A 25,353-nucleotide genomic window follows, 5' to 3' on the forward strand; every position below is an offset into this window, starting at 1 on the left:
TTGTTCAGCTTTCATTTTATTTTTATTAAATTTTTGTAATTTTAGTGCTTCAACTTATTTTACTTCAGTAGTTTTTATTCAAGTTTTTGCATCTAATATTTTTATTTATATGTTATTCAATGTAAGTTTAGTTTTTAGTTGCATATTGTACAAAATACTACATTTAGTTTGTTTTTACATTAGGCCTAACTCATATATGGTTGTTTATTAATGCTACTAAATATTCCAGCTAGATAGATAGCTATTCCAGTTTTTTCCAGTTTTTTTCTTCTTGTCATCAATAGTGTTTGATAATTACTAACCACATAACATGGCACGAGGATTTCATTGCATTTGCAACAACATGTTTTGACACACCAATTTTACCCTGTCAAGATGGCCATTTTAAGCAAGATATGTATTTTATCTCAATTAATATATGTGATATGTATTATAAATTCTGACACATTTTAAAATGTGTAATGACTAAATTCATGCTCTACTTGTGATACACATTCTGTATTAATGGCAGTCGCGAACAGCCCACGATTAGATGCAGTATATTATTTGGTGTAGAGTTGTTTATTCCATTAAATTTCACTTCTAGTGCACTTTGGCATCTTTCATCAAATTGCTGTTGCCACTGCTTCACGTTGTGCCTAATAACACCCTGTAGCCGTGGTAAAGTCTCACCGCTGACAACATGTCAATGAGCAACAAAGAATAAGAGCTTGTTGTCGTTTTTGCACTGAATTGCACAGAATGGCTAAATATGGACGAGACAGTGGTTGAGGAGACGTGTGCAAAAGTGTGTGATGTTTCATTTCTCTCACACTTCCCACTGTCTTGGCCTTCTCTTGCGCTCTTTCGTTTTCTCGCAGTTTCATTGGTTGGTGGTCATTGCAGTTATTCAGTCTGACTAGTCGCAGTGTGTGCATTCTCCGCGAGGTGGCTATATTTGTATCCCAAATGACGCACTAGATCTACACGTCTACTCAATCGTGTAATGTGGGAATTTTATATGGTTGTTTTGTCATTCAACATCAGAGTCGCATGATTGATTGCATGAATATGCACAAGTCATTTTTTCGGTTAAGTAAGTGCATCATCTGACTATTTAAAGTGCACTTTGGTATTTTCAGTGTGAACACATCACTACAGTATACAACAAAATGGCATAGAATAGTGCATAAGTATGTGAATTGGGACGTACCTTATGACCTTTTTGGATGTGGAAATAGGTCATCGTTCTATGAATTCAGAAAATAGTAAGAGCAATTCCGAACCGGTTAAAACACTGAATGCTAGAGCTAAAGGAGGCAGTGTGTGTTCTGTCAGCCTGCTGTTAATTGGCAGGTTTAAGGGCGTCCAATTGTCACCGTTTATTGAGGAGAGAACGCTAAAGATGGTTCTGGCGTTCCTGAGCTAGCAGTGGTGGGTTTATCTCGGCCTGTTTTTTTAGGGTTGGCACTTTTGGAAGCTTTTGGCAGCTCTGTGCTGTGTGTGTCTGTTAAGCTCAGGGTCTTAGTTTAAATGTAGGCGGTAAACCTGCCCATCACTGGACCATGAGCGCGGCTGAAGCCCCTCTTAGCATCTGGTCAGATTCGACACACTCTGTGAGCAGCGTGAGACAGTCCCTGCACAATGTGGGCTCTTAGTGTGTTTGTGTTGATGTTTACTGTGAAAATTCATGTGTGTGCATTTTTGCATTAATCGTTTATTTTATTAATTTTTAATTCATATCATGGGAACTTTTTTTGCTGTTTGTTTAATAATAAAATTTGTTTAATAATAAAATAAAATAAAAAGTCAAATCGTTTTATTTTCAGTTGTTTCTGTTATTTGTGTTGATGATTTAGCAATACTAGAGAATAGAGAAATACATTTAAATAAAAAAAAAATGAATTAATAAATCACTTGATTTTAACTATTTAAAAAGTAATTGGTTAATTAACTTTCGAAAAAATTAAATACTATAAAATGCTATAAATATTTCAATTACTGAGTGATTATTCAATAATTAAAATAATTAAAGTATATTGTATTTTTAGTTTATTTGTAAATATTAGCTATAATTTATTGTTAATATTATATAATTTTATTTTTACCACCATCACTGCCATCTTTTTTTCTGTTGTTGTTTCTGTTATTTGTGTTGACACTTTGAAATTTCACATTGTAATTGAAAGAGTGTGTTGCATTAAATGTGAAATCTGTAATCCGAGATGATTCAACCAATCACGTGACTTTGGGATGAGATTACCTGTTTGAAAACGGTCATTATTTTTGCATTTCATTTGGAAAACCATACGCTTAATTTGCATCCCCTTTTTACTTGTGTAATGTGATATTATTCTGGAATGGAATATGGGATATTCAGCAGGGTGGAAAAATGTAGGGTGGAGATTTTTGACAAGTTGTGCACAACACAACAACACCGAACCGGTAATGTGAATCACAGAAGTAAGTAGGTGTGCATGTTTGCTTTAAATACGTGTACATCTGTGTTAGTGTGTGTGTGTGTTTTGACTGGTTAGAGTAATAGGCAGTGAATGTGCTTTGACATCATGGTCATGCTGTTTTCTGGAACTCACACATGCGTGAACGCAGACTGCTCAGCCCGGGGCTTCATGTAGCTCACGAGAGAGAGAGAGTGGGGGAGAGAGAGAGAGAGAGAGAGAGAGAGAGAGAGAGAGAGAGAGAGGGAGAGGGGCAGAGAGAGAGAGGGAGAGAGAGAGAGAGAGACTCCTCTAAGCTGCACTTTGATGCCTTGCTTCTTTCCTTGTCTGACACACAGCAATGTTTGCTTTATTACTCCCCAAAACCAAGCAAGCGTGCTCTGTGACCCCCTCAGGACAGGAAGTCTCTCTGACTGCAGGAAGTGTAAATCTCTCCCACTTCTCATCACTCGGGGCTGAATTTGACTTTGTCTTTGGGCTCTTAGGAATTCAAGGATGAATTTCCTGTATTTCAGAGAACATTTGTCAGTTTGTCGGGTTCGGGACCGCTGTCAGCGGGTTTGTAAATATATTACAGAGGGATGCTGGAATGAAACACGGAGGAGTGTGTGGTTGTTTTCTGTCCGTTGCGGCTGTTACTTGTCAGATTGTGTTATATGATGAGATTTTGGTTATAAGCCAAGGTAGGCTGTGCAACGTCACTGTACGTCTTTTATGATGGTCTTGATGATTAATGTTTTACGACTGGTCACGTTTGACAGTGTTTACACAGTGTCTTCAATCATGTCATGCTCTGACATCCTCGTTGAAATGTGAAATTGTACAACAAAAACTCAAGGAAGATTTTGACTAATTTTGGCAACATTTCGTCTGCATACAAAAAGAAACGAATTAGAAAATGCATCTATCTATCTATCTATCTGTGTGTCTGTCTATCTATCTATCTATCTATCTATCCATCCATCCATCCATCCATCCATCCATCCATCCATCCCAGTTGATCGTAACTCTACTTCCTTTTTTGCAATTCTGCATCCTGCTTGCTTCCTCAATTCAGATTCAGTTCAAACGCAAGAACTGAGATCGGTGCTCGAAGCGGGCCGGTACGCACCGGTACGCAATACTGGCACTTCTATATTTTAATCTGTAGCATACCCTCACTTTTTCTTGAGTACCGGCACTTCTAGCTTGTTGCTGGTACTCTGACCGCGACTTGTTTTCCCCAATTCAAGCACAGACTCAAAGAATTCAAGAGGAATGATCAATTCTGGATGCCACACGACCTACACTCTTTCTCCTTTTCCGGCCATTCAAAATCAGTAGTGTATTCTTCTTCAGTATCTCTATGTGATTATCTCTGAGTAATTGCAGACCTGCTGATCATGTCCATCCTCTCTCTGATTTCAGAATAAACGTGTTTGTCTGTCACGGCCCTCAGATCTGTCGGGTCTGGCTGCTCTGGTGCTAATATCTATTAGAGCTTATTCTGAGATCTACTTGACGCTTTGTTCTGTGTCTTTCTTTCTTTGTTTCTTTCTTTCAGAAGAGCAACTCCTCCTCTGTCTCTTACTGTCACACATACATCCTGTCTCTCCGACTACAAATGGCTTCAGAGTGCACTAAAGAAAAGTACATCAGAGCTCTTATTATGATCAAAAGCCTTCATGCCTCTCAAAATTTGAACCAACCATATTGTACAAGTTTCTCGGGCTGTGCTTGTAAAAGCACACTACCATGCAGTGTTGTGGAGCAGCTAACTCTAAAAGTAGTGACGCTACATAAGCTTAAACACATTTGTTCAGTATAATTTACATTTATGCATTTGGCAGATGCTTTTATCCAAAGTGACTTACATTGCATTTCAAGGTACACATTTACACTCTTATCAGTTCTTGCTTTTCCTGGGAATCGAACCCATGACCTTGACGTTGCAAGCACCAACGCTCTACTGTTTGAGCTTCAGCGGTTTTAAAAATGTAAATACTAGCCAATAACAAGCTACTTTTCTAATCTAGTAGTTTAGCATGTCAAAATGCTGCATAGCTGTTTTTATTGTATTGTGTATTGTATTGTATTGTGCATGCAGCTTTACAGATGAGCGAGTTAATGAAACACACTCTCCTTCAAATCTCCCTCTCAAGTGACTTTAGGAAATTTAGTTTAGCAAATTGCTTAGTTAATGTAAATTAAGTTAAAAACAATGCAATGAGTTGGTGCTGAAATCCCTTAAATCATCCATTTTTTGACTGTTATAATTACTGTATATCTGGTTGTTTTGGGGACTTTTTGGTTGTTTTTAGTGTAAATTGAACTGTTGAATTTTGATGCTGTCGCCCTAATTAGGAACTGTTCGTGCATGCAATTGTTTTTGTGCTGGAAAAATAATAGCTTTTTAAAAGTCTGGCGTTAAAGGTCCCGTATTATGCCCCTTTTCACAAGATGTAAAATAAGTCTCTGATGTCCCCAGAGTGTGTATGTGAAGTTTCAGCTCAAAATACCCAACAGATCATTTTTTACAGCATGTTTAAATTGTCATTTTTTGGGGCTCAGAAAAACGCGCTGTTTTAGTGTGTGCCCTTTAAATGCAAATAAGCTGCTGCTGGGCGGCCCAGGGGGCGGAGCTTCATGAGCTCGCGCTCAGTCTCTCAGGACAATTTCATCTCACGGAATGATGATAATATCAGAAACTCTCAGTAACGGTGTTCATTTCGAGTCGGACAATAATGCCTACAGAGTCAGAGTGCTGTATAGAGATGGAACAGGTATAGTTTAGTAGTTTAATTACGGTTATTATAACGTATTTGTCATCTGCTTGTATGTATCCATTATTTATTAATAGCCTACACATCTGCTGTCTGAATGATGATCAAACATATACTGATGAGTTTAATAAAGTTTATTGTACATCACACAAAAGATGAAGCGTCAGTTTTACTTCAGAAAATCACCGTAAGAGCTGAGTAAACACAGTAAGTTATAAGAAGTGCGCAAGTACATAAGCGAATTTCGGTAGAGTTGAAGGAGCATTCCTGTGGGCGGAGGTTAGTCAAAAAACGGTTCTAGTGACGTCATTAAAGAAGGAAGTAGAGGGATGTAGTCCAAACGGGCCGTTCGATGTAGGCGACTTCTGTTAAATAAAATATCTCGCTTGGCATTGAACTTTGAGCTTTATAATTTTACAGATATTATTTATACTCTAACAACAACATTACACACTAACTAAAGTTTGAAACATGAGATCACGAAGAACGGGACCTTTAATAAGATTTTTAAATAAGTTAATACTTTTATTTAGCATTTATTGATTAAAAATGACAGTACAGAGTAGGGGTCGACCGATTATCGGCGCCAATATTAAAAAATTTTATGGTTAACGGTATCGGACATTTTCAAAACCGATTTGCCGATAAAATAATTTAATTTTGAAATGCGCTATATTTGGCTATGACGCAGCCACCTCTGTCAAACTCACCACTCTGTAGACTAGACCAATGTCCCCGCCAATCTGATTTTTTGGGAGTCACGAGTCCGGCCAATCAGCGCGGAAAGCTGAAGGTACTGAAAGTTTTGCACTCTCACACCGAAAGCACTTGCTGACTGGAGCTGCTTCACTGATCAAGCTTCAGTCGTCTCTCAAAGTTAAGGCTTAAGGTGACGCTTGCGCTGTTTTCAGCCTCAGCCGCATCATTATATGAGGACATGATTGCATAAACATCATCTCCAGAGCCGCTTTGAGTCACTTCATGAGCTTTTTAACGCTTCAACTGAGAAAAGCTATCGTTATCATAAACACACTGAAACGCAAAGATCTCCACGGCAACCCGTCAAAATAAAAAGTTCGGTTTTTCATAGGGCCCTGAAATGTAATTTTTGTTAAACTGTAAATAAAGTAAATAAGTTTGATGATTTCAATTAATTAGAAATGCTTTTTGATTACTATTAACCATTAAAATAGAGTCTTTAAGTTTTACAAAATGTTTACAGAGTGCTCCCTGCACTTTTTAAGTTATTATTATTATTATTATTATTAATGTTATTATTAACAGTTCTCAGATTTAAAGATATGTTTAAAAGCATTTAAAGAAAGTATTTGTCAAAACCCTTTGTTATTCTTAATTTTGACATTAATTTACATTTTTACACTTGACATAGGCTATATATCGGTTCAAAATATCAGCTATCGGTCTACTTGATCTGTAATAATCGGTATCGGCATCGGCCCTGAAAATCACATATCGGTCTACCCCTAGTACAGACACTGCAATGTTACAAAAGATTTCTGTTTCAAGTGAATGTTCTTGCACTGTACTTTTCTTTCGAACTTTCTATGCTGGAACCTGGAAAAAACTTGATCACGCAATTTAATTGCTTTGCATACAATAGATTGTAGCTTGAACTGGAAACAGTTTCAAACATAAATTTTTAACATTTCCTTTAAGTAATCTTTTGAACAAAATGACCATTTAAATAATCATAATCATTTAAAAATGCAGAGTTACCATTTCCTACTGACAGTCCTTCCTTACAGTTAAAATAGATGTTTAATTCTGTAATTTGAGCTAAACAAGCACAATATATGAAACCAAACTTGACTAATTTTGGTCTTTCCCCATTCTGAGCTGACTTATCTTAATGTTCTCATTGTTTTTTTTTTTGTTTTTTTAATAGTATGCAATAATTAGTATTAGTATTCCATTCCAAACATCATTCTAAGCATCTGTCTGTGTAGCAAATGCAGGGCTTTTCTCCATAGAAGGATGAGTGTTAATATAAGATTATGAATCCATGTTCTTACCTCACTTATTTAAAACACTCTGACAGCTTGTGCACTCGAGTTTTGCTACGGCTGAGCGCTGCCATGTCTGAATTTACATCTCCGGTCTGACGTATGCAAATGCATTTGTGTGTGTGTGTTTGTAAGGTACTTTCCGTGCTAATTTGTAGATTTAAATATCCCATGCTGTCAGATGCACAGCGGTGCAGTGCTGGGGTTTGTGTGGAGAGGAGACATGGTAATGAGGGATGATCAATGCGCAGATCCATTAATCCAGAACGTCTTGACAGAACTGCAGAGCTCCGGTCCATCTATGTATTTATTTATATGTATGTAGAAACACACAGCTTATTGAATAAATAATAATCGAATAGAATATATTTTAAGAATTCAGCTAAAAGTGACAAAAAGCACCATAAGAGTTCATAAAACTTGAGCGCTATATTCCAAGTCTTTTGAAGCTCTGTGTGATGAACGGATCGAAATGTAAGTAATTTAAGATGTTTTTTGCTAATGTAAGTTGATCAAAAACCAGTTCGCGAGCTGCTAGTCCAACTATACACGTTTATGATTATTCAATTATTTGTTTTATTATTTTATATTATTTTAATTATTGTTTTCATTTTAGCATTTTTGCTTTTTAACATGCTTTTACATGTTGTTCATCCAGCTGATCTAGACTATCTTGTGGTATATTTTGAATAAGCCAAAACATTTTTGCACTTCATTATTGTTTTTATTATATTATTTAAACTTTCTATTTATTTTATATTGTAATATTTTAGCTAAAAAGCAATATACATTGTTTAAAAAAAACAAAGCATTGGTGTGTGCAATGTGCACTGTTTTATTAATAATTATCATTATCATTATTATCTGTTTTTATTTTATTTTTAAAAAGTTTTTTTTTTACATTTTTGCTTTTTAACATTTTTTTTTTTTACATAAAAAGTACTGACATTTAAAAATATGCAAAATTGTTGCGCAAAACAATCACTGTATTTGCCAAGGTTTGCAAGGTTAATATCATCAATATGAAAATATATTTAGAGTTTAGTTTGAGACTGCCGTGCAATTATTACCACGTTATTTCTATGTTAGGATGCATAATAGTTTAGATAATCCTGCCCTTAAACAATATGATCTGTGATTGATTCTGAGCAGTTCTGAACCAGAATAATCTGAAGTATGTATATCTATATATATATGTATATCTAGAGCACAGGTTGTGTGTGTGCACTCACTGGATATTTGTGCTGGGGATGTGGGTGTGTGTTTGACATCTTGGTAATTGAGTCTAAAAATAGTCTGAAAGTCTAAAAAGTACTGAAAAATTGGTTGGGAGAGACTCAAACAAATGAAAAAGATGGAAAGTTGTCACTGTTTTAAGACTAAAAGCAGGGGGAAGAGATGCGAGAGAAGAGAGGAGGAAGAAGCTAAGAGCTCCTTTAATCACAAGCTCCCTCAACCCACTTCAGTTTCCCAGCATGCCAAGCTTTAGTGTGATCACAGGATGGGAAAACCACTGTAAAGCCTTCTTCTGACCACACACACACACTCCTTCTGTACTAAAGCACTACTCCAAAAAGCTGTGAGAACAAGACAAAGATAAGACGGAGAAAGAGACCCGAGTGAAGGATGAATAATCCCTTCAGCTCCCTCTAGCTGGCCGTCAGCTCACTCTCTCTCTCACCCTGACCCAGCTTATAGAAATAATAACTTAATTCCCATTAAACTCTCCTCTCCTCCCTCACACACACACACTTACAGAGGCAGACAAAGGCAGAATATTAGCTGTCGGAAACGTGAAGGATGGATAAACATGACAGAGAGGTGTTAGATGAGGGTTAAACAGATGGACAAACAGAAAGAGAGAGAGAAAGGGAGAGAGTGAAACAGATGGACTAAGAGGGTGAGAGGCAAACAGCTGAGAGATGAGGACAACACAGATGGACGTGTAGACCACTATTGTGCATGCGTGTGTGTGTGTGTGTGTAGGTGAGAGGGGAAAATCCAGAGAATTGTTATGTCATAATAACACACTGCTCATTCTACATCTGCAGTGTGTGGATAAAGAGATGTTGCCACTGTATAAGTAGCTTCAATGTACAACAGTTTACTACTTTTTGTTAGTAGCCTGCAGTGTCTGGGAAGTAGCAGCACGATTTTATTTGTTCAGTTGTGTGACAGTAATTCAGCTGTGTAATATAGCATTTATTTATTTTTGACTTTATCGGAAGCCAGCTTGAACTAGGTAATTACCATAAATGGTCCAGCTAGAAGCATAAATGGTAATTACATTTTAAATCAATATTTTTTTTCTAATTGACCATTCAGTCATCACTGAAAAATAATAAAGTAAAATAAAAAAATTAGAAAATAAGTGGGTTATTCATAGATTAAATCATTTATTTATTTAATTTAAATGTTTGGAAGCCAGCTCCAGCTCGAACCATGCAATAAGGTCCAGCTAGAAACCACATACAAGGACATTTTCCATTAACCATTCAGTCATCATAACCTAAAATTACAATGATAGTTTTAAGTGGGTGATTTATAGTTTATTTATTTTAATGCTATACTGCTTTTAAAGTCCTATTGATTGCGAACTGTAGCTTCGAAAAGTCTGATTCACTTTAGGGAATTGGTTCGTTTGTACAGTTAATGCAAATGAACCTATTCGCTAAATAATTCACTGATTCACGTCCATGTTGTGTGAGTGGACTCCTTATTGAGTTTAGATCTTCTTATTTGTAGTGCAATATTTTGTAAAACACTTCTGCTACAGTTTCATAGTTAGCTTGATTAACCAATTTGAGTCCCTGAGGAGCATTTTAGGTCTTCCTTTTCCTTTTCACAATGGATTATGGGCAAAATAGTATCAGTCAGTGGACCTATTGGGTGAACGTGATTTTACCAAGTACCACATGTTCCTGGATCAACATCTTTGGAACAGCTTTCCAATCAACCAATCAGATTTGAGGGACAAGTTTACAGTTTATGTCAAGTTTAGGCTTAGACCCAGGGTGAGGTGCTTCAACAACAGTGTTATTCACCTATCATTTCCCTCTGATTTTAGGGAAAAGTTATGGGTAGGGTTAGGTTTAGGGGTGGGGATAGGGTAAGGACTAAATTTTGGGACAGGAATGTTATTCCAGGATCAACAAAATATGTTGATCCAGGAACATGTCTTACTTGGCAAAATCACGGTGACCGTACATATTGATTGTACACTCTAAAAAATGCTGGGATGTTTCAAACCATGTTTGGGTCAAATATGGGCAAACCCAACTGTTGGGTTTAAAATTGAATTAAAAATATGTAAACCAACACCCAAACATGGGTTGAAACAACCCAGCATTTTTTAGTAGAGTGCTTTATTGCAGAGACGGTGCACTCATATTACTATGAATGGTTATAGAAATGTCCCGCCTTCTAAATAAAAGAGCCAATCACTGATTTGTAAAGTCATTGCATCACTACAGCCGCTGTTTGAAACTCAGGGGTCTCATTTATAAAACTGTGCGTAGGATCCTTACTAAAAGTGTACGTGCGCCCGAAAGCCAAAAATGGTGTACGCCAAAAAATATTCAGATTTATAAAACCGCCAGAACCTGCGCAAAATTCCCTTAATAAATCCCAGTCAGCGGAAGATTGTGCGCACATGCGTCTCCTCCCCGAAATAACCATATATGGCTCTGACAACGCCTAGTTTTACTATGCATATCCTCATCTGCATATCATTTGCATATGCATATTCATCCACGTGATACCATGTTCAACGGTACAAGACATTAGGAGAATATGAGATACGGATATGCCGTCACATTACATTGCTAAAAATCATTTAGTAGCCAATCCTCGCCTTGTTTTTGAATAAATTAATCAAATAGTATAAAACACAATTCAGAGAATGTTTTCTCAATCTTTTCCACTGGCCAAATAGTATTTTTAAATTATTTTATTTATTTAAACTGTTCTTGTTGTGAGCATGCACTGCATTTATGATTAGGACTCATAATGAAGATTTAAAGTGGTTTTCCTTAATCTGCCGTCAGTCCCTCAGCTCACCAGCGGTGTCGCCAAACCGCTCCGTCTACAGAATGTTCGTACGCATGGGTCCAAGTTTGCGTGCAGGTGCGCAAATTTTTCCCGTCAAGTTTGTTTTTATAAATCACAACGGATGCGTCGGAAGTGGCGTACGCCTCTTTAAGGGCATGTTTTGTTATAAATGAGGCCCCTGGTTCCTGAGACTCGTGCTCAGGACTGCACATGCGCATTGGCTGGTCTAGCCTGAAAAATATACTTTTTAACGCTGTTTGAGCATAAGAAACAACATTTATGGGACAGTTCAATTCAGATTTTTTTTTTTTTTTTTGTGGATTTGAAATGTGTAATTGTGTTATTGAAGTGAAATGTGAATGAAATTTTGCTCAGAATTCAGACAATACTACAAAATGTTTGACACTTGATAGTGCAGCATTTATGGAATTCAAAACAATTTCAGACACAAAATATTATCAACATGTGATTTTTTTTTTTTTAATCATTATTTGCTATGAGTTTTTAAACATTTTCACACATACTGGATTAAAAAGGTTTTATTTTTTCGCAATAATGACAGGCTGTGTTGTTTACATTTTTTTTAAAAATAGAAAGGCAATACGCAGTGAACACTATTCTATTGCTTCTTCATAGCCAAAGCATGTTTGGCTTCACAGGCTTATTTGGCACATTTATGTTCCGTTTCTCACAGATCCCCTGTGACCTTATTGGTCGACTGAGCTAATGAATTTTCTGCCCAGCCAATCATCAGCCCCGTATCAGTCCAAAAACACCTGGTGCTCCTCGTATCACACACACTGGATATCTGGACACAGAGGTCTTTTTTAGCCCCTGGTGAAAGGTGCCCTTTCACAGTGATCCTGGATTAGTCTGCCTGCCCAGAGCTCAAACATAGCAATTATGACTTTGTCAGAAAGTATTAAAAAGGGAAATGCCTTTTTATTAATAAAGCTGTATGTTTATTACGGACCGTTTTTCCCTTAAGTCATTTTTTTATACCCGGATATTACATTTGTGTGGTTTTAGCCGTTGAGGATCTCAGTTACTGAAAACAACAAACACATCTCATTACCTCATGGAGTTATTTATTCACAAGGAACCAGACGGTCTCTGAAGTCATTATTTTCACGGGATGTTTTTTAGAAAAGAGTATTATCCAAGTGAGAAAATAGCATTAGATTTAGGTAACACCTTCTGTTGTGCCTGTGTACTGTATAAAATGCATTATAAATTTAGGGGAAGTAGTTCTTCTACTTCAGATCTACATGCTGCTTTTCTGGTATGCAATATACTTTATTCCTGTGATCAAAGCTGAATATTTCATCATCATTACTCCAGTCTTCAGTGTCACATGATCCTTCAGAAATCATTCTAATATGATGATTTGATGCTCAAAAAAACATTTCTGATTATTATCAATGTTGTGCAGTTTGTACTGTCATACGTTTTTGGATATTGTGATTCATTTTTTCAGGATTATTTGATGAATAGAAAGTTCTAATTTATTGAGTCTTTAATGTCACTTTTGATCAATTTAATGCGTCCTTGCTGAAAAGTATTAATTTATTTCAACAGCAAGAACAAAAATTTCTTAGATTTAGAAAGACTTGAGCATAATATTGCATTTACAGAATGAAACAATCACCCTTAATAGCAAATGAGACCACACATAAAAGCCTTATAAAGCCTTCCTTTAATACATAATTATATTATTGAATAATTTTCCTCTTTTCATCTTTGTGTTTTACATAAATCATTTGAGCTAAAATATTTTGATTAGCTGAAGTCTTCAAACAAATTATTTGCAAACAAAAATATACAAAATATATATTGTATTACAATACAGATCATATTACAATTCCCTTTCATACTGTATATACAGGCTTCATAGAAATGGAATTTGGGAATTATTTTGTGATTTTTCTTAACATATTTTGTGTTTTTCTACCTTTTATTCATTCCTTCAGCTTCATTCGAGTGTGGACAGGGGTGATGGACGCACAAAATACATTTTAAAAGGTGAAGGGGCCGGCTCGGTGTTCGTCATTGACAGCAGGACGGGGAATATCCACGTCACCAAACCCCTAGACCGCGAGGAGAAGGACCAGTACCGCCTTATCGCCACGGCAACAGACCGACAGACCGGCCGAGCCCTGGAGCCGTCCTCCCAGTTCATCATCCGCGTGCAAGACATCAACGATAACTCACCTGTGTTCCAGGGCGATCTGTACAGCGCCACCGTGCCTGAGATGGCCAACATCGGTACTGCGCTCGGATGTCCTCTGACTGCTGTCATTGAGCTGTGTTTGGAAGAAAAGATGGAGGGTCACATGCTTAATGAACCTTGACTTTGTCAAAATATCTCTTATTTCGTCTCTCTCTTTCCCTAGGCACATCGGTTATTCAAGTGACAGCCACAGATGCTGATGACCCAACGTATGGGAGCAGTGCCAAACTGGTGTATTCAGTGATTCAAGGCCAGCAGTACTTCACTGTGGACCCGCAGTCAGGTGTGTGTTCTGTTAGATTCTGTAAGATGTAATGTTTCTTATTTTTAAGTGAAGGATTATTGACTTTTGGGCTGTGGTCCAAAAACCTCATTAAACACATGCACTCAGCTCTTAACAAATGACTATGGTTAAATGTGCACCAACAATGTTTTCTAATAATCAGAGTAAGGACTTAATCGCAGAGAGATGTTAACATGACACGAGCAACCCTCTTCACTCCTGTTAACATGCTATTTTCATTATTCTGAATATGCTAAGAAGTGTGGTTATTTTTAACACCATTATTCACATATGCACAGCACAAATGATGAACTCACATACTGGCCACTGTTGTAATCCACTTTCATCAAGTGCAAAACACATTTCTATGTGGAACCGGTCCTACTCGACATGCTCTGGGGTGCGTTTCCCAAAAGCATCGTTAGCCAACTATGTTCACAAGTTACGTCGTTAGCATAGTTCAACGAACATTCGCAAGCAGCATTGCAAAGTTGTGTGGTTGGAACGACAGCTCTCGACCTGTGCTTAGAACCATAGCTTCTTGTTTTGCAAAATAAGCAAGCTGACATTCAGTACGATCTGTGTCTTTTATTTAGAGTACATACAAATGTCATTTATGTCTTTTAGTTTGTCAAGAGATTTAAAGCACCGATTTTGAAGAGTGCACATGTGCTAACGTGCTCTAGTACGTGAGAACGAGCCTGTGATTGAATCTGGAAATAAAGCAAAATTTATAGCAAAACATCTATCATTAATTCGATCTCAAACAGATTCATTAAAAGAAGTTATTACTCCAAAACCTGCTTGACATCATTAACCAACGTGATTGAACGACCACTTTACGACAATACGGTTTCGGGACTAGCTAGTTGATATCTTCAACGATGCATCGTACTATGGTAGTTAAGCAGCGAGTTTTGTCGTTGTACGGGAAATGCACCTGAGCGGGATTCGAACCTACGTCTCCGGCGAGGGAGGCGGGTGCTCTAACAAGGACGTTAACAACTGCAGTTGCTAGTGTGCCTCTTGAGATTTGAATAAGTGTGGTTTACACACAAAGCTCTTACTGGTCTACTTTACACTCACCCCCTAAACCTCACTCCCATCTGGGTCACGGCACCAAATGTAACCGGTCCTATTCGAACCAGGGTCGCCGGCATGGGCTGCGGTCTTTAGCATCCTTGTTAGCATGCCCGGTTCTCATGCAGACAACCCCGATTTGAATCCCGCTCGGAGCGGGTCGAGTAGGACCAGTTACATATGGACATATTGGATATTATCTGCGCCGTGATGCCACTGTAAACATTGTAATTGTAAGATAAGGAGCAGAGACAGATTTCTCTCTTTTTTAACTATTCTGTTTGGTTTTATAAGCTAATTTGTATTATTTGGTTAACATGATTATGTATGACATTTAGAAGAGGGGAAGGTAGAGCAATGAGTCAAGTATTTTTGACAAACTATTTTGAAATATAATTTAAGTAATTATGTCCAACTCAATTCCAGATTATAAGAAACTATAGCCATAGCGTTACTATAGCATATCCAACATGTATCTGCCTACCTGGCAAAAATTTGATACTGTGGAGGACCAGGGATGTTGGTCTCTTGAGGGTCTCTTATTCACTACACTTTCCCTAAAATAAGCCAGCAATAAAAAATAAAATAAAAAAATTGTGTGAAAAGTACAGTTGCAGTGAAAATCATTTCTGAAGGATCACGTGACACTGAAGAGTACTGAACTGGAGTAATGATGCTGAAAATTCAGCTTTGATCACAGAAATAAATTACATTTTAAAATATATTCAAATAGAAAACAGTTATTTTAAATTGTAAAAATATTTCACAATATTACTGTTTTCGCTGTATTTTGGATCAAATAAATGAAGCTTTGGAATGAATTAAATCATAAATTACATTCTGCATGATAAAATATAAAGATTTCACAGTGATCTTCTGTAAAAAAAATAAATAAAAATAGTTACTACTACAACATTACTGTAGTAAAACCATGTTTTACTACATTTCATACATGTGAGGACGAGCGGAGAGTATAGAATAGATTAAAAAAATTAGCTAGATCAGCGAATACGTGCATATTAACAGCCTTGAATTAACCATAATTTTATATTATTACTATAACATGATTAGCCTAAATGTTAATAAATTAAGTGTATCAGCAATCATAAATCAAAGAAATTTCTTAGAAATATATGTAGTTGACGAGGATCACTCGTCGCTTTGTGTAAGTTCCAGTACGAAACAGCGCGGGGGCGCACCTGTTATGATTTTCCGATGGTAAAAATAAATTATGTTGTTGTATTACTTATCAATATATAGTTTTTGACCAGCGAATGTGTGCAAATGTGCATTTTTTTTTTGTCCATCATTAAAACTCGCCGGTGCCTGCCGGCATCACATTACATTTTCATCAACAGGTTACAAACTAGTGTGTTGTAGCTATATAGGCTCAGTTTTTCCTGTTGTAAAATACATTTGGCCAAAATCGCATTTTATAAAAGATGAAATGCTACTGTATGCATGCACAGGCTATTTAAGTGTATGCTATGTATTGACTATGATGTCTAACGTTAGATGGCAAATGCTAGCCTAGATCTCTCTCTCTCAGGCGACGTCCTCTCAGTCAGTGAGTCAGACATCAAATAAATAAAATATGAGCCTTTATAGACATAGTGTTTAGTAGTACTTATTCTAACAACAAGATATTTATTTACCCTTTGCAAAACTTCGTTCAGCTGCTGATACTGTGTGGCTGCTGTGGAACTTCAGTTTATTCAGTGAATATAGAGGGGGCGGAGTTATCAGCTTACTGACAGCTTGAGGATCGAATAAGATACACAAGCTCGTTTTAAGAACTTTCATTGGCTAAATATTTGTAAAACAGACAGACAGACAGACGTAAAGGGTGACCAAAAAAAAAAAAAAACACCACCAAAAAAAGGGCACTTCTGAGTGTAAGGGCAAAAAGGGCATGTGCTCTGCACAGGTTGAGCCCTACCTGTGCACGTGCCTGATATTATGTTTACATGAGGTAAAGTTTAATCGCAACATTGCCAAAATCCCATTATAATCGCATTATGATTGTGCATGTAAGCGTACTCATTTGTAGTGCAAGAATAAAGCTGAGTGATGTTCAAAATCACCACAGCTCAGTCGGGCATGGCCATTGCAGTGAGCAAGTGAACACCTCCCATTATACAAGTGTACAGAACTTTGTAGTATTTGAGTACATGTAATTAGTTACTGTACTCAAGTATCTTTTTGGCTACTTTTGTCTTGCATTCTCTACTTGACTACATTTTTGAAGTATATGTACACTTTACTCCAATACATTTGTAAAGAGTAATTTATAAAAAAAAAACATTTTGGAGCCATGGTGAGCCGACTTTTTTCCCTTTTTTTATAAAGAGTAATTTATTAAATCATTACGTTTTGCATGGCACCTAACTTTTTCTGCAGCAGTTTATTTCTGCTACAAAAGAAGCGATATCGCCATCTACAGGGCATTGAAGGTACTATATATTGTGTGTTTCGCTCTCACTCTCCCAAACTTGTCAGCATGGCTACTTTAAGTATGTGAGTGCATTAGCAGGTAGTTGTGAATCGCAAGTGTTTTATATATGAGATGAGGACATGACTGCAGTCGGTGATGAGATCGAAACCAACACGTCCGGTGCAAGTTGACGTTGACTATTTAATTTCACGTAACACTATTTTATTTATCGTTATATTGAAGAAACCTTTTTGAGTGATATTGGTTTACTTATGCCCTTTTTGAGCGCTTGAGCTTATTTACAACTTGAGTGTTTGTAGACGCTTAAGGGGATGTGATGTCGACCTTGATTTAGTGCAATATTGAGGCGTTCAGTTTTATTTTGACTTTAGAAAATAAATATGTGATTGCTTTCCTCACAAATCAGTTTCTTATTTTCACTGGCATGTCTCTTAGGTGTGGAGAACTAGTGCATCTTTGAGCCTACGTTCAATACAAGTAAAATACTTAAGCACTGATAAAATCAGATACTTTTACTCATGTGGTATTGGAATTGGTGAACTTGTAATGGAGTAATTTTTGCTATTTTTACTTTTACTTGAGTGTGGTTTTCAGGTGCTCTTCACACCTCTGAATGAAAAGACTCAGGCAGTAGGAAGTAATGTAATCCTGAAAAGTCATCATGATTTTGAATAGTCAAAAATTATCATAAAAAGACCAGAAATTAAAGGGGTGGTTGATTACAATTGCACTTTTTTAACTTTAAGTAGTGTGTAGTGTGTAAACAACATTTGCAAAGTCGACGACGCTCAAAGTTTAAAGCAAAGGGAGATATTTGCTTTTAAAGAAATCACTTTTTAAGGACTACAACAAACGGCTGGTAGAGACTACACGACATTCCTCCCGGGTTAGTGACATCACTAACCCTAGAATTTACATAAACCCCGCCCCCTGAACACGATTTATAGATTATCATGACAGAATATGCTAATCAATGACTTAAAGATAACTACACATAAGCTACATAAATTCATCAACTAACCATTCAGAAATGTTGCCTACATGTTGTCACTTCTGCTTTGAGTCTCTACATCTTTGTCTGACTCCGGTTTTGGTATTTAATAGAAATAAATTTATTACAGGGTTCCCACGGGTCCTTGAAATCCTTGAAAGTTTGTTAAACTGAAAAAAAAAAATCAAAGCCCTGGAAAGTTTTGGAAAATTAACATACATAGATACAGGTCCTTGAAAGTGCTTTAATTTATTTTGTGCAAGAAGTTTTCTAGAAAAAATTCCATATTATTCCCTCCGGTCGGATGAAAGTGTTATTTCACCAACACTTCGTGGCCTATGCGCACTAGCTTGCTTGATTTACTTTAGTTATGCGCATTTACGCGTTACGTTAAGTGTTTCCCACGTGAGGTACTTTGTGTTGTACGTTGCCATGACGTTCACGCGCGCACGATACTACTACGATGGAACCTCAACGTTTGTTGTTGAACACAACAAATGTGTCCCCATATTAAGTCCTTAAATTTGAGGGTATTGGACCTGGAAAGTCCTTGAAAGGTTCTTGAATTTGAAGTTAACCAAAGTGTGGGAACCCTGTTATTAGGATGCATTCATTTGATCTAAAGTGACTGTAAAGAGAATTATAATATCTTTCTATAAATGTTGTTCTTTTGAACTTTCTAAAAATATAAAGCAGCAAATCAGCATATCAGAATGATTTCTGAAGGACCATGTGACACTGAAGACTGGAGTAATGATGCTGACCAGTCCGCTGATAGATGACTGCTTTCAAACGCTCCTGTGTGTATCTGTGTAACGCCTCAGTGAAAAGCATCATTGATGTTTATTTACAACATGTTTTTGAAGCACTGATCATTTTAGTCAATCACAGACATGTTTGATGAGCGCATGAACACAATGGCCAATCAGAGGTGTTTAAGATTCCGCTCACATTTTTTACATTTCTTGGTACCAGAGTCTGTACTTTTGACAACACTAGTGCAGGCTGATAGGTCCTTAACTCAATCTGTGTACAATCACATCATTCTATAGGTCCCAGCTGATTGGTTCCTGCTGTATCAGTAGCCAATGAGCAGCTCAACCTTCAAATACTGGTCAGCATTTGCTGTAGCAGTTGCAGTGCACTTTCAGAAACCCTCCACCTTCCCCAGCTCCACCTGTACAGATCTGATTCGGGTAATTCATGTGTATTGTACAGCAGCAGCGTGTCTTGTATGTATTAACAGCAGCAGTAGTGTAGCAGATCTATTACGCCAAGACCAAGGCAAGGCAAGGCAAGGCAAGTTTATTTATATAGCACATTTCATACACAGTGGCAATTCAAAGTGCTTTACATAGAAGAAATTAAAATAAAAAGAAATAAGAATAATTAAAACAGTTTAGAAAAAAAATAAAAAATAAAATACAGTACAGTACAAACAGTCGGACGAACATTGGCACAGTGCTCATTCATTAAATGCATAGCTAAACAGATGTGTTTTGAGTCTGGATTTGAATGTGACTACTGTAGGAGCACGTCTGATCTCCTCTGGAAGCTGGTTCCAGCTGCGGCTGGCATAATAGCTAAAAGCAGACTCGCCATGCTTAGAGTGAACCCTTGGTATTTCTAGCTGATATGATCCTAGTGATCTGAGTGATCTGTTGGGTTTATATTCTGTGAGCATATCTGCAATGTATTGAGGTCCTAGGCCATTAAATGATTTATATACCAGTAATAATACTTTAAAATCAATCCTAAATCTAACTGGGAGCCAGTGTAAAGACCTGAGGACTGGTGTGATATGTTCATATTTTCTGGTTCTGCTCAGAATCCTGGCGGCAGCGTTCTGTATGAGCTGCAACTGTCTTATGGTCTTTTTGGGAAGGCCAGTGAGGAGTCCATTACAATAATCCACCCTGCTGGTGATGAAAGCATGAACAAGTTTCTCTAAGTCTTCAATCTGGTTTCCGACCACATCACAGCACAGAGACAGCGCTCATAAAGATAATAAACGATATTCGCTTAAATACTGATTCAGGCAAATTATCAGTGCTCGTACTACTCGACCTCAGTGCTGCATTTGACACTGTCGATCATAACATACTTCTTGACAGGCTGGAAAACTGGGTGGGGCTTTCTGGGATAGTCCTAAAATGGTTCAGGTCATACTTAGATGGGAGAGGTTATTATGTGAGTATAGGAGACCATAAGTCTGAGTGGACATCCATGACATGCGGAGTTCCTCAAGGCTCAATTCTTGCGCCACTCCTGTTCAACCTGTATATGCTCCCAATGAGCCAAATAATGAGAAAGAACCAAATTGCTTACCACAGCTATGCAGACGACACACAGATCTACTTAGCCCTATCGCCTAACGATTACAGCCCCATTGACTCCCTGTGCCAATGCATTGACGAAGTCAACAGTTGGATGTGTAAAAACTTTCTTCAGTTAAACAAAGACAAAACTGAAGTTATTGCATTTGGAAACAAAGATGAAGTTCTCAAGGTGAACGCATACCTTCACTCTAGGGGTCAAACAACTAAACATCAAGTCAGGAATCTTGGTGTGACACTAGAGTCAGACCTTAGTTTCAGTAGTCATATCAAAGCAATAACTAAATCAGCATACTATCATCTAAAAAATATTGCAAGAATTAGATACTTTGTTTCCAGACAAGACTTAGAGAAACTTGTTCATGCTTTCATCACCAGCAGGGTGGATTATTGTAAAGGACTCCTCACTGGCCTTCCCAAAAAGACCATAAGACAGATGCAGCTCATACAGAACGCTGCCGCCAGGATTCTGAGCAGAACCAGAAAATATGAACATATTACACCAGTCCTCAGGTCTTTACACTGGCTCCCAGTTAAATTTAGGATTGTTTTTAAAGTATTATTACTGGTATATAAATCATTCAATGGCCTAGGACCTCAATACATTGCAGATATGCTCACTGAATATAAACCCAACAGATCACTCAGATCACTAGGATCATATCAGCTAGAAATACCAAGGGTTCACTCTAAGCATGGTGAGTCCGCTTTTAGCTATTATGCCAGCCGCAGCTGGAACCAGCTTCCAGAGGAGATCAGACGTGCTCCTACAGTAGTCACATTCAAATCCAGACTCAAAACACATCTGTTTACCCAGCTGGCATTCAACTGACCTTAAACGTTTAAATGTGGTTGAAATAATGTCAGTTTATGGAAAAACATTAATTCAACGTCAAAACAATGTTGAACACCAAATGGTTGAAATGGTGTTGTTAACTCACTGTGGATTCAACATAGAAATATAAATAAAATTTGAGTTGTACGTCAAATCAACATTATTTTTACAACCATGACTTTTAAACATTTTGTTGAAATATATCAGTAGAAAAATAACGTTGTTCCAACATCCAAACAATGCTGATCAATTAACTGTTGAAAAAGTGTTGATACATGAATAATGATACAACGTTGAAAGATCAACTCTGAATTAAACGTTTGTTAAGTAACATTAATTCAACGTCAAAACAACGTTGAACACTAAATGGTTGAAGTGGTGTTGTTAACTCTCTACGGATTCAACATAGAAATAAAAATAAATTTTTTAGTTGTACGTCAAATCAACATTATTTTTTTACAACCATGACTTTTAAACATTTTGTTGAAATATATCAATAGAAAAATAACGTTCCAACATCCAAACAATGCTGATCAATTAACTGTTGAAAAAGTGTTGATACATGAATAATGATACAACGTTGAAAGATCAACTCTGAATTAAACGTTTGTTGAGTCGTGATAAAAGCGCTTTCTAACGTTACATCTTTTATTTTTATTTTTTTTATTGCATAACACATTTGTTACAATTTGCCGAAAAAAGAAATTGATCTTGTAATACATCATTTAGATACAATTCATGTTTTCATAAGGAATAAAAAATAAAAATAAATACACATCAGCCAAAAGAGAATTGAGACGATTTCTACATCTCCTGGCATACTTTGAGAGCAACTCCAGTCTGATTGATCATTTTGGAATATCGTTCAATACAAGAGCTTGATTGGAGGACGGCGGTTGTCCATCCCACAACTGTGATTCTATTGGCTCTGACGGTTCCAGACAACACCCGATTGCGCATGCGCGAAGTGGGTCTGTGTCGTCATCGTCAGGCAGATTCTGACCTGGACGGGTTCGGAATGAATTTGGTGGTAACATCTCAAACGGTAAGCAAAGTTTTTGAAGTCACATTTTATAACTAGAAAATTCCTAAATAAATGTTGTGTGTGCCTGACTCTGTCACATATATTAATATGGGCGTCGTGGCGTCATACTTGGCGTGGCGGCCATGTTGATGGCCTCGCGAATGTAAACATACAGCAAGTCGAACGAGGAGAAACAGAGTAGGGAGAAGAAAAGAAAGAAAAAAGATGCTAGAATCCCGAAAAGGATGTGGAATTTACCGGGATACGTTAAATGGGGAAACCAGGGACCAGTATGTGGACAAATTTTCCTGTAAAATATCCCGTATTTTAATACCTTACTCTCATAACATTAATGTTAGCCCTTCCATCGGACCTGTCAGTCTCTGCACTGTTGTCCTGTTTCTACCCCCTTGCCCTTCCAGCGAAACAGATGTTTTCAAAGCATCGTTTTGCTTACTTGAAGTCAACCTTAGCGTGATATTGGCCTTTTTAAGATAACAGCGTGGTTGTTGTGAGAGCACGATTTCATGCCAATCTGTAAGCAAAGTCACGTTAGACCTAGCTTCACAACTCGCATAGTTAATGCTGCAGTTTTGTAGTACGAATTTTTGCTGTCAGCAGAGGGATAGCAACAGAAAGATGAATGTTGAAATTTTCATTTTTCGGGATATTTTATAGGAAAATACTATACGGGAAGACAGCGGGAAAAGAGCTCTGCTGGAACAAGTTATGAAGTGAAGCCGGCAAACACTGAAGAAGAGCTTGAAGCTTTAGAGAATCGCTTGGAGGACAAGAATGAGGGAGTAGAACTGGTAGGCTAAGTTTTAAATAATTAATCTTGTAAAGTGCTGGCAAAGTTTCATTATGACAATTGGCTTGTTCACTTTGGTGACCACTACAAACTCCTCGTCCTCATCATGTGCCTGCTTTGTGGAGGTCTGACTCTGACCACATTTTCTGGTTATAATTTTAATTTCTTGTTTCTTGTTCTTTTCCGAGTAAACATCTGAAGATGTTGGGAGGCGTTGATGCTGCAGACCATGTGAAGAAGTCAATGGCTGTGTAAGTAACTTTATGTTCCTTTTTTGCATTAGTTTACAGTGATGTTCCCTGTCATATACTGTCATGCACTCCCCCCACACACCCACTTACTCACTCTCTGCTACATTTTCATAATGAACTTGATTGCAATATAATATTCTAATATAAATCTGTTTAACCATGGCAGAACTATGACAAACAAAATGATGGCCATAATGAGCCTCAGAGGAAGAAGTGGGAAGGTTGCCTTCATGAAGACCCGTCTCTACAAGATAATCTGTGGTGAGTTTGCTTTAACATAGTAGTTTTGTAACAGTGTTTTAAATAATTGAATATAGTAAGCAGAATAATAATTCATAAGAAATGAAGAAATCATTTTAGTTGGAGGACTCTACAGAGCATGCTCAAATATTATATACAGTACTCCATTCTGGGCTCTAGACTAACTTCTCTACCGGCAGCACTGGTTACTACCAACTGCCTTTTGTTGCTTGCCCAAGCACATGATTATCAATGACCTTGCACATTGATCAATACTAATTTATATACTTGAAACATTGGTAATTCCACAAAAGTTGATATTTGCAAAATATTTTAATTTGAGAGGTTAACGTTTGCTAATACTGATCTGTTTTTCCCCCCCTCATCAGACGCTGTCTTGAGCTCATTTGATACAACTACAACAAAAGCAGATGAATACATGGCCAAATACTTGAAATATGCACCAGAGAGGATAGGTGGCGGTGGCAGAAAGAAGTAACAAGAAGGGAAGATTTAACCAGCCGTGTTCAATGTTGCCCAATGTTTGGGCCGTTTTTCTAAAGGTTAAAGTTGGACACGTGTAAAATGATGTTGTGTGAAATGTTGGCACACTTGCAGCCATGCAATAAAGCATGTTTCTTACGTCAGTGAAATGTCTTTATTAATCTTCTTCCTGGTCTTGCTTTGACCAATTGGCTTCTTCCTAGCTGACTGTTCAACGTTGATTAGATTGACGTTGTAATGACATTGCTATTTCAACGTTGATTAGATTTGCAAAATCTAAACTAAAATCAATATTGATTCAACGTTGGCAAATTCACCTATGTTGAGAAACGTGACGTTGTAATGACGTTGCTATTTCAACGTTGATTAGATTTGCAAAATCTAAACTAAAATCAATATTGATTCAACGTTGGCGAATTCACCTATGTTGAGAAACGTGACGTTGGAATGACATTGCTATTTCAACGTTGATTAGATTGACGTTGGAATGACGTTGCTATTTCAACGTTGATTAGATTGACGTTGGAATGACGTTTCTATTTCAACGTTGATTAGATTGACGTTGGAATGACGTTGCTATTTCAACATTGATTAGATTGACGTTGGAATGACGTTGCTATTTCAACGTTGATTAGATTGACGTTGGAATGACGTTGCTATTTCAACGTTGATTAGATTGACGTTGGAATGACGTTGCTATTTCAACGTTGATTAGATTGACGTTGGAATGACGTTTCTATTTCAACGTTGATTAGATTGACGTTGGAATGACGTTGCTATTTCAACGTTGATTAGATTGACGTTGGAATGACGTTTCTATTTCAACGTTGATTAGATTGACGTTGGAATGACGTTGCTATTTCAACGTTGATTAGATTTGCAAAATCTAAACAAAATCCAACGGTTATCCAACACTGACACCTGACGTTGATTCAACGCTGACTCTACGTTAAAATGCCAGCTGGGTAGCTATGCATTTAAAGAATGAGCACTGTGCCAATGTTCGTCCGACTGTTTGTACTGTACTGTATTTTATTTT

General features: G+C 37.2%; 1 protein-coding gene across 1 annotated transcript in view; it reads left to right on the plus strand.

Moving 5' to 3' along the window:
- The window catches only part of cdh24a (cadherin 24, type 2a), an 80,110-nt gene that overhangs the window by 20,223 nt on the left and 34,534 nt on the right, over nt 1-25,353 (plus strand). Inside the window, exons 3-4 of the mRNA XM_084098960.1 lie at nt 13,245-13,539; nt 13,668-13,787. Coding sequence (XP_083955086.1) covers nt 13,245-13,539; nt 13,668-13,787 — 415 coding nt within the window. The remainder of the gene's footprint in view (nt 1-13,244; nt 13,540-13,667; nt 13,788-25,353) is intronic.

The sequence above is a fragment of the Abramis brama genome (genome assembly GCF_963993115.1).
Source record: "Abramis brama genome assembly, chromosome: 22".
Classification (NCBI taxonomy): Eukaryota; Metazoa; Chordata; class Actinopteri; order Cypriniformes; family Leuciscidae; genus Abramis; species Abramis brama.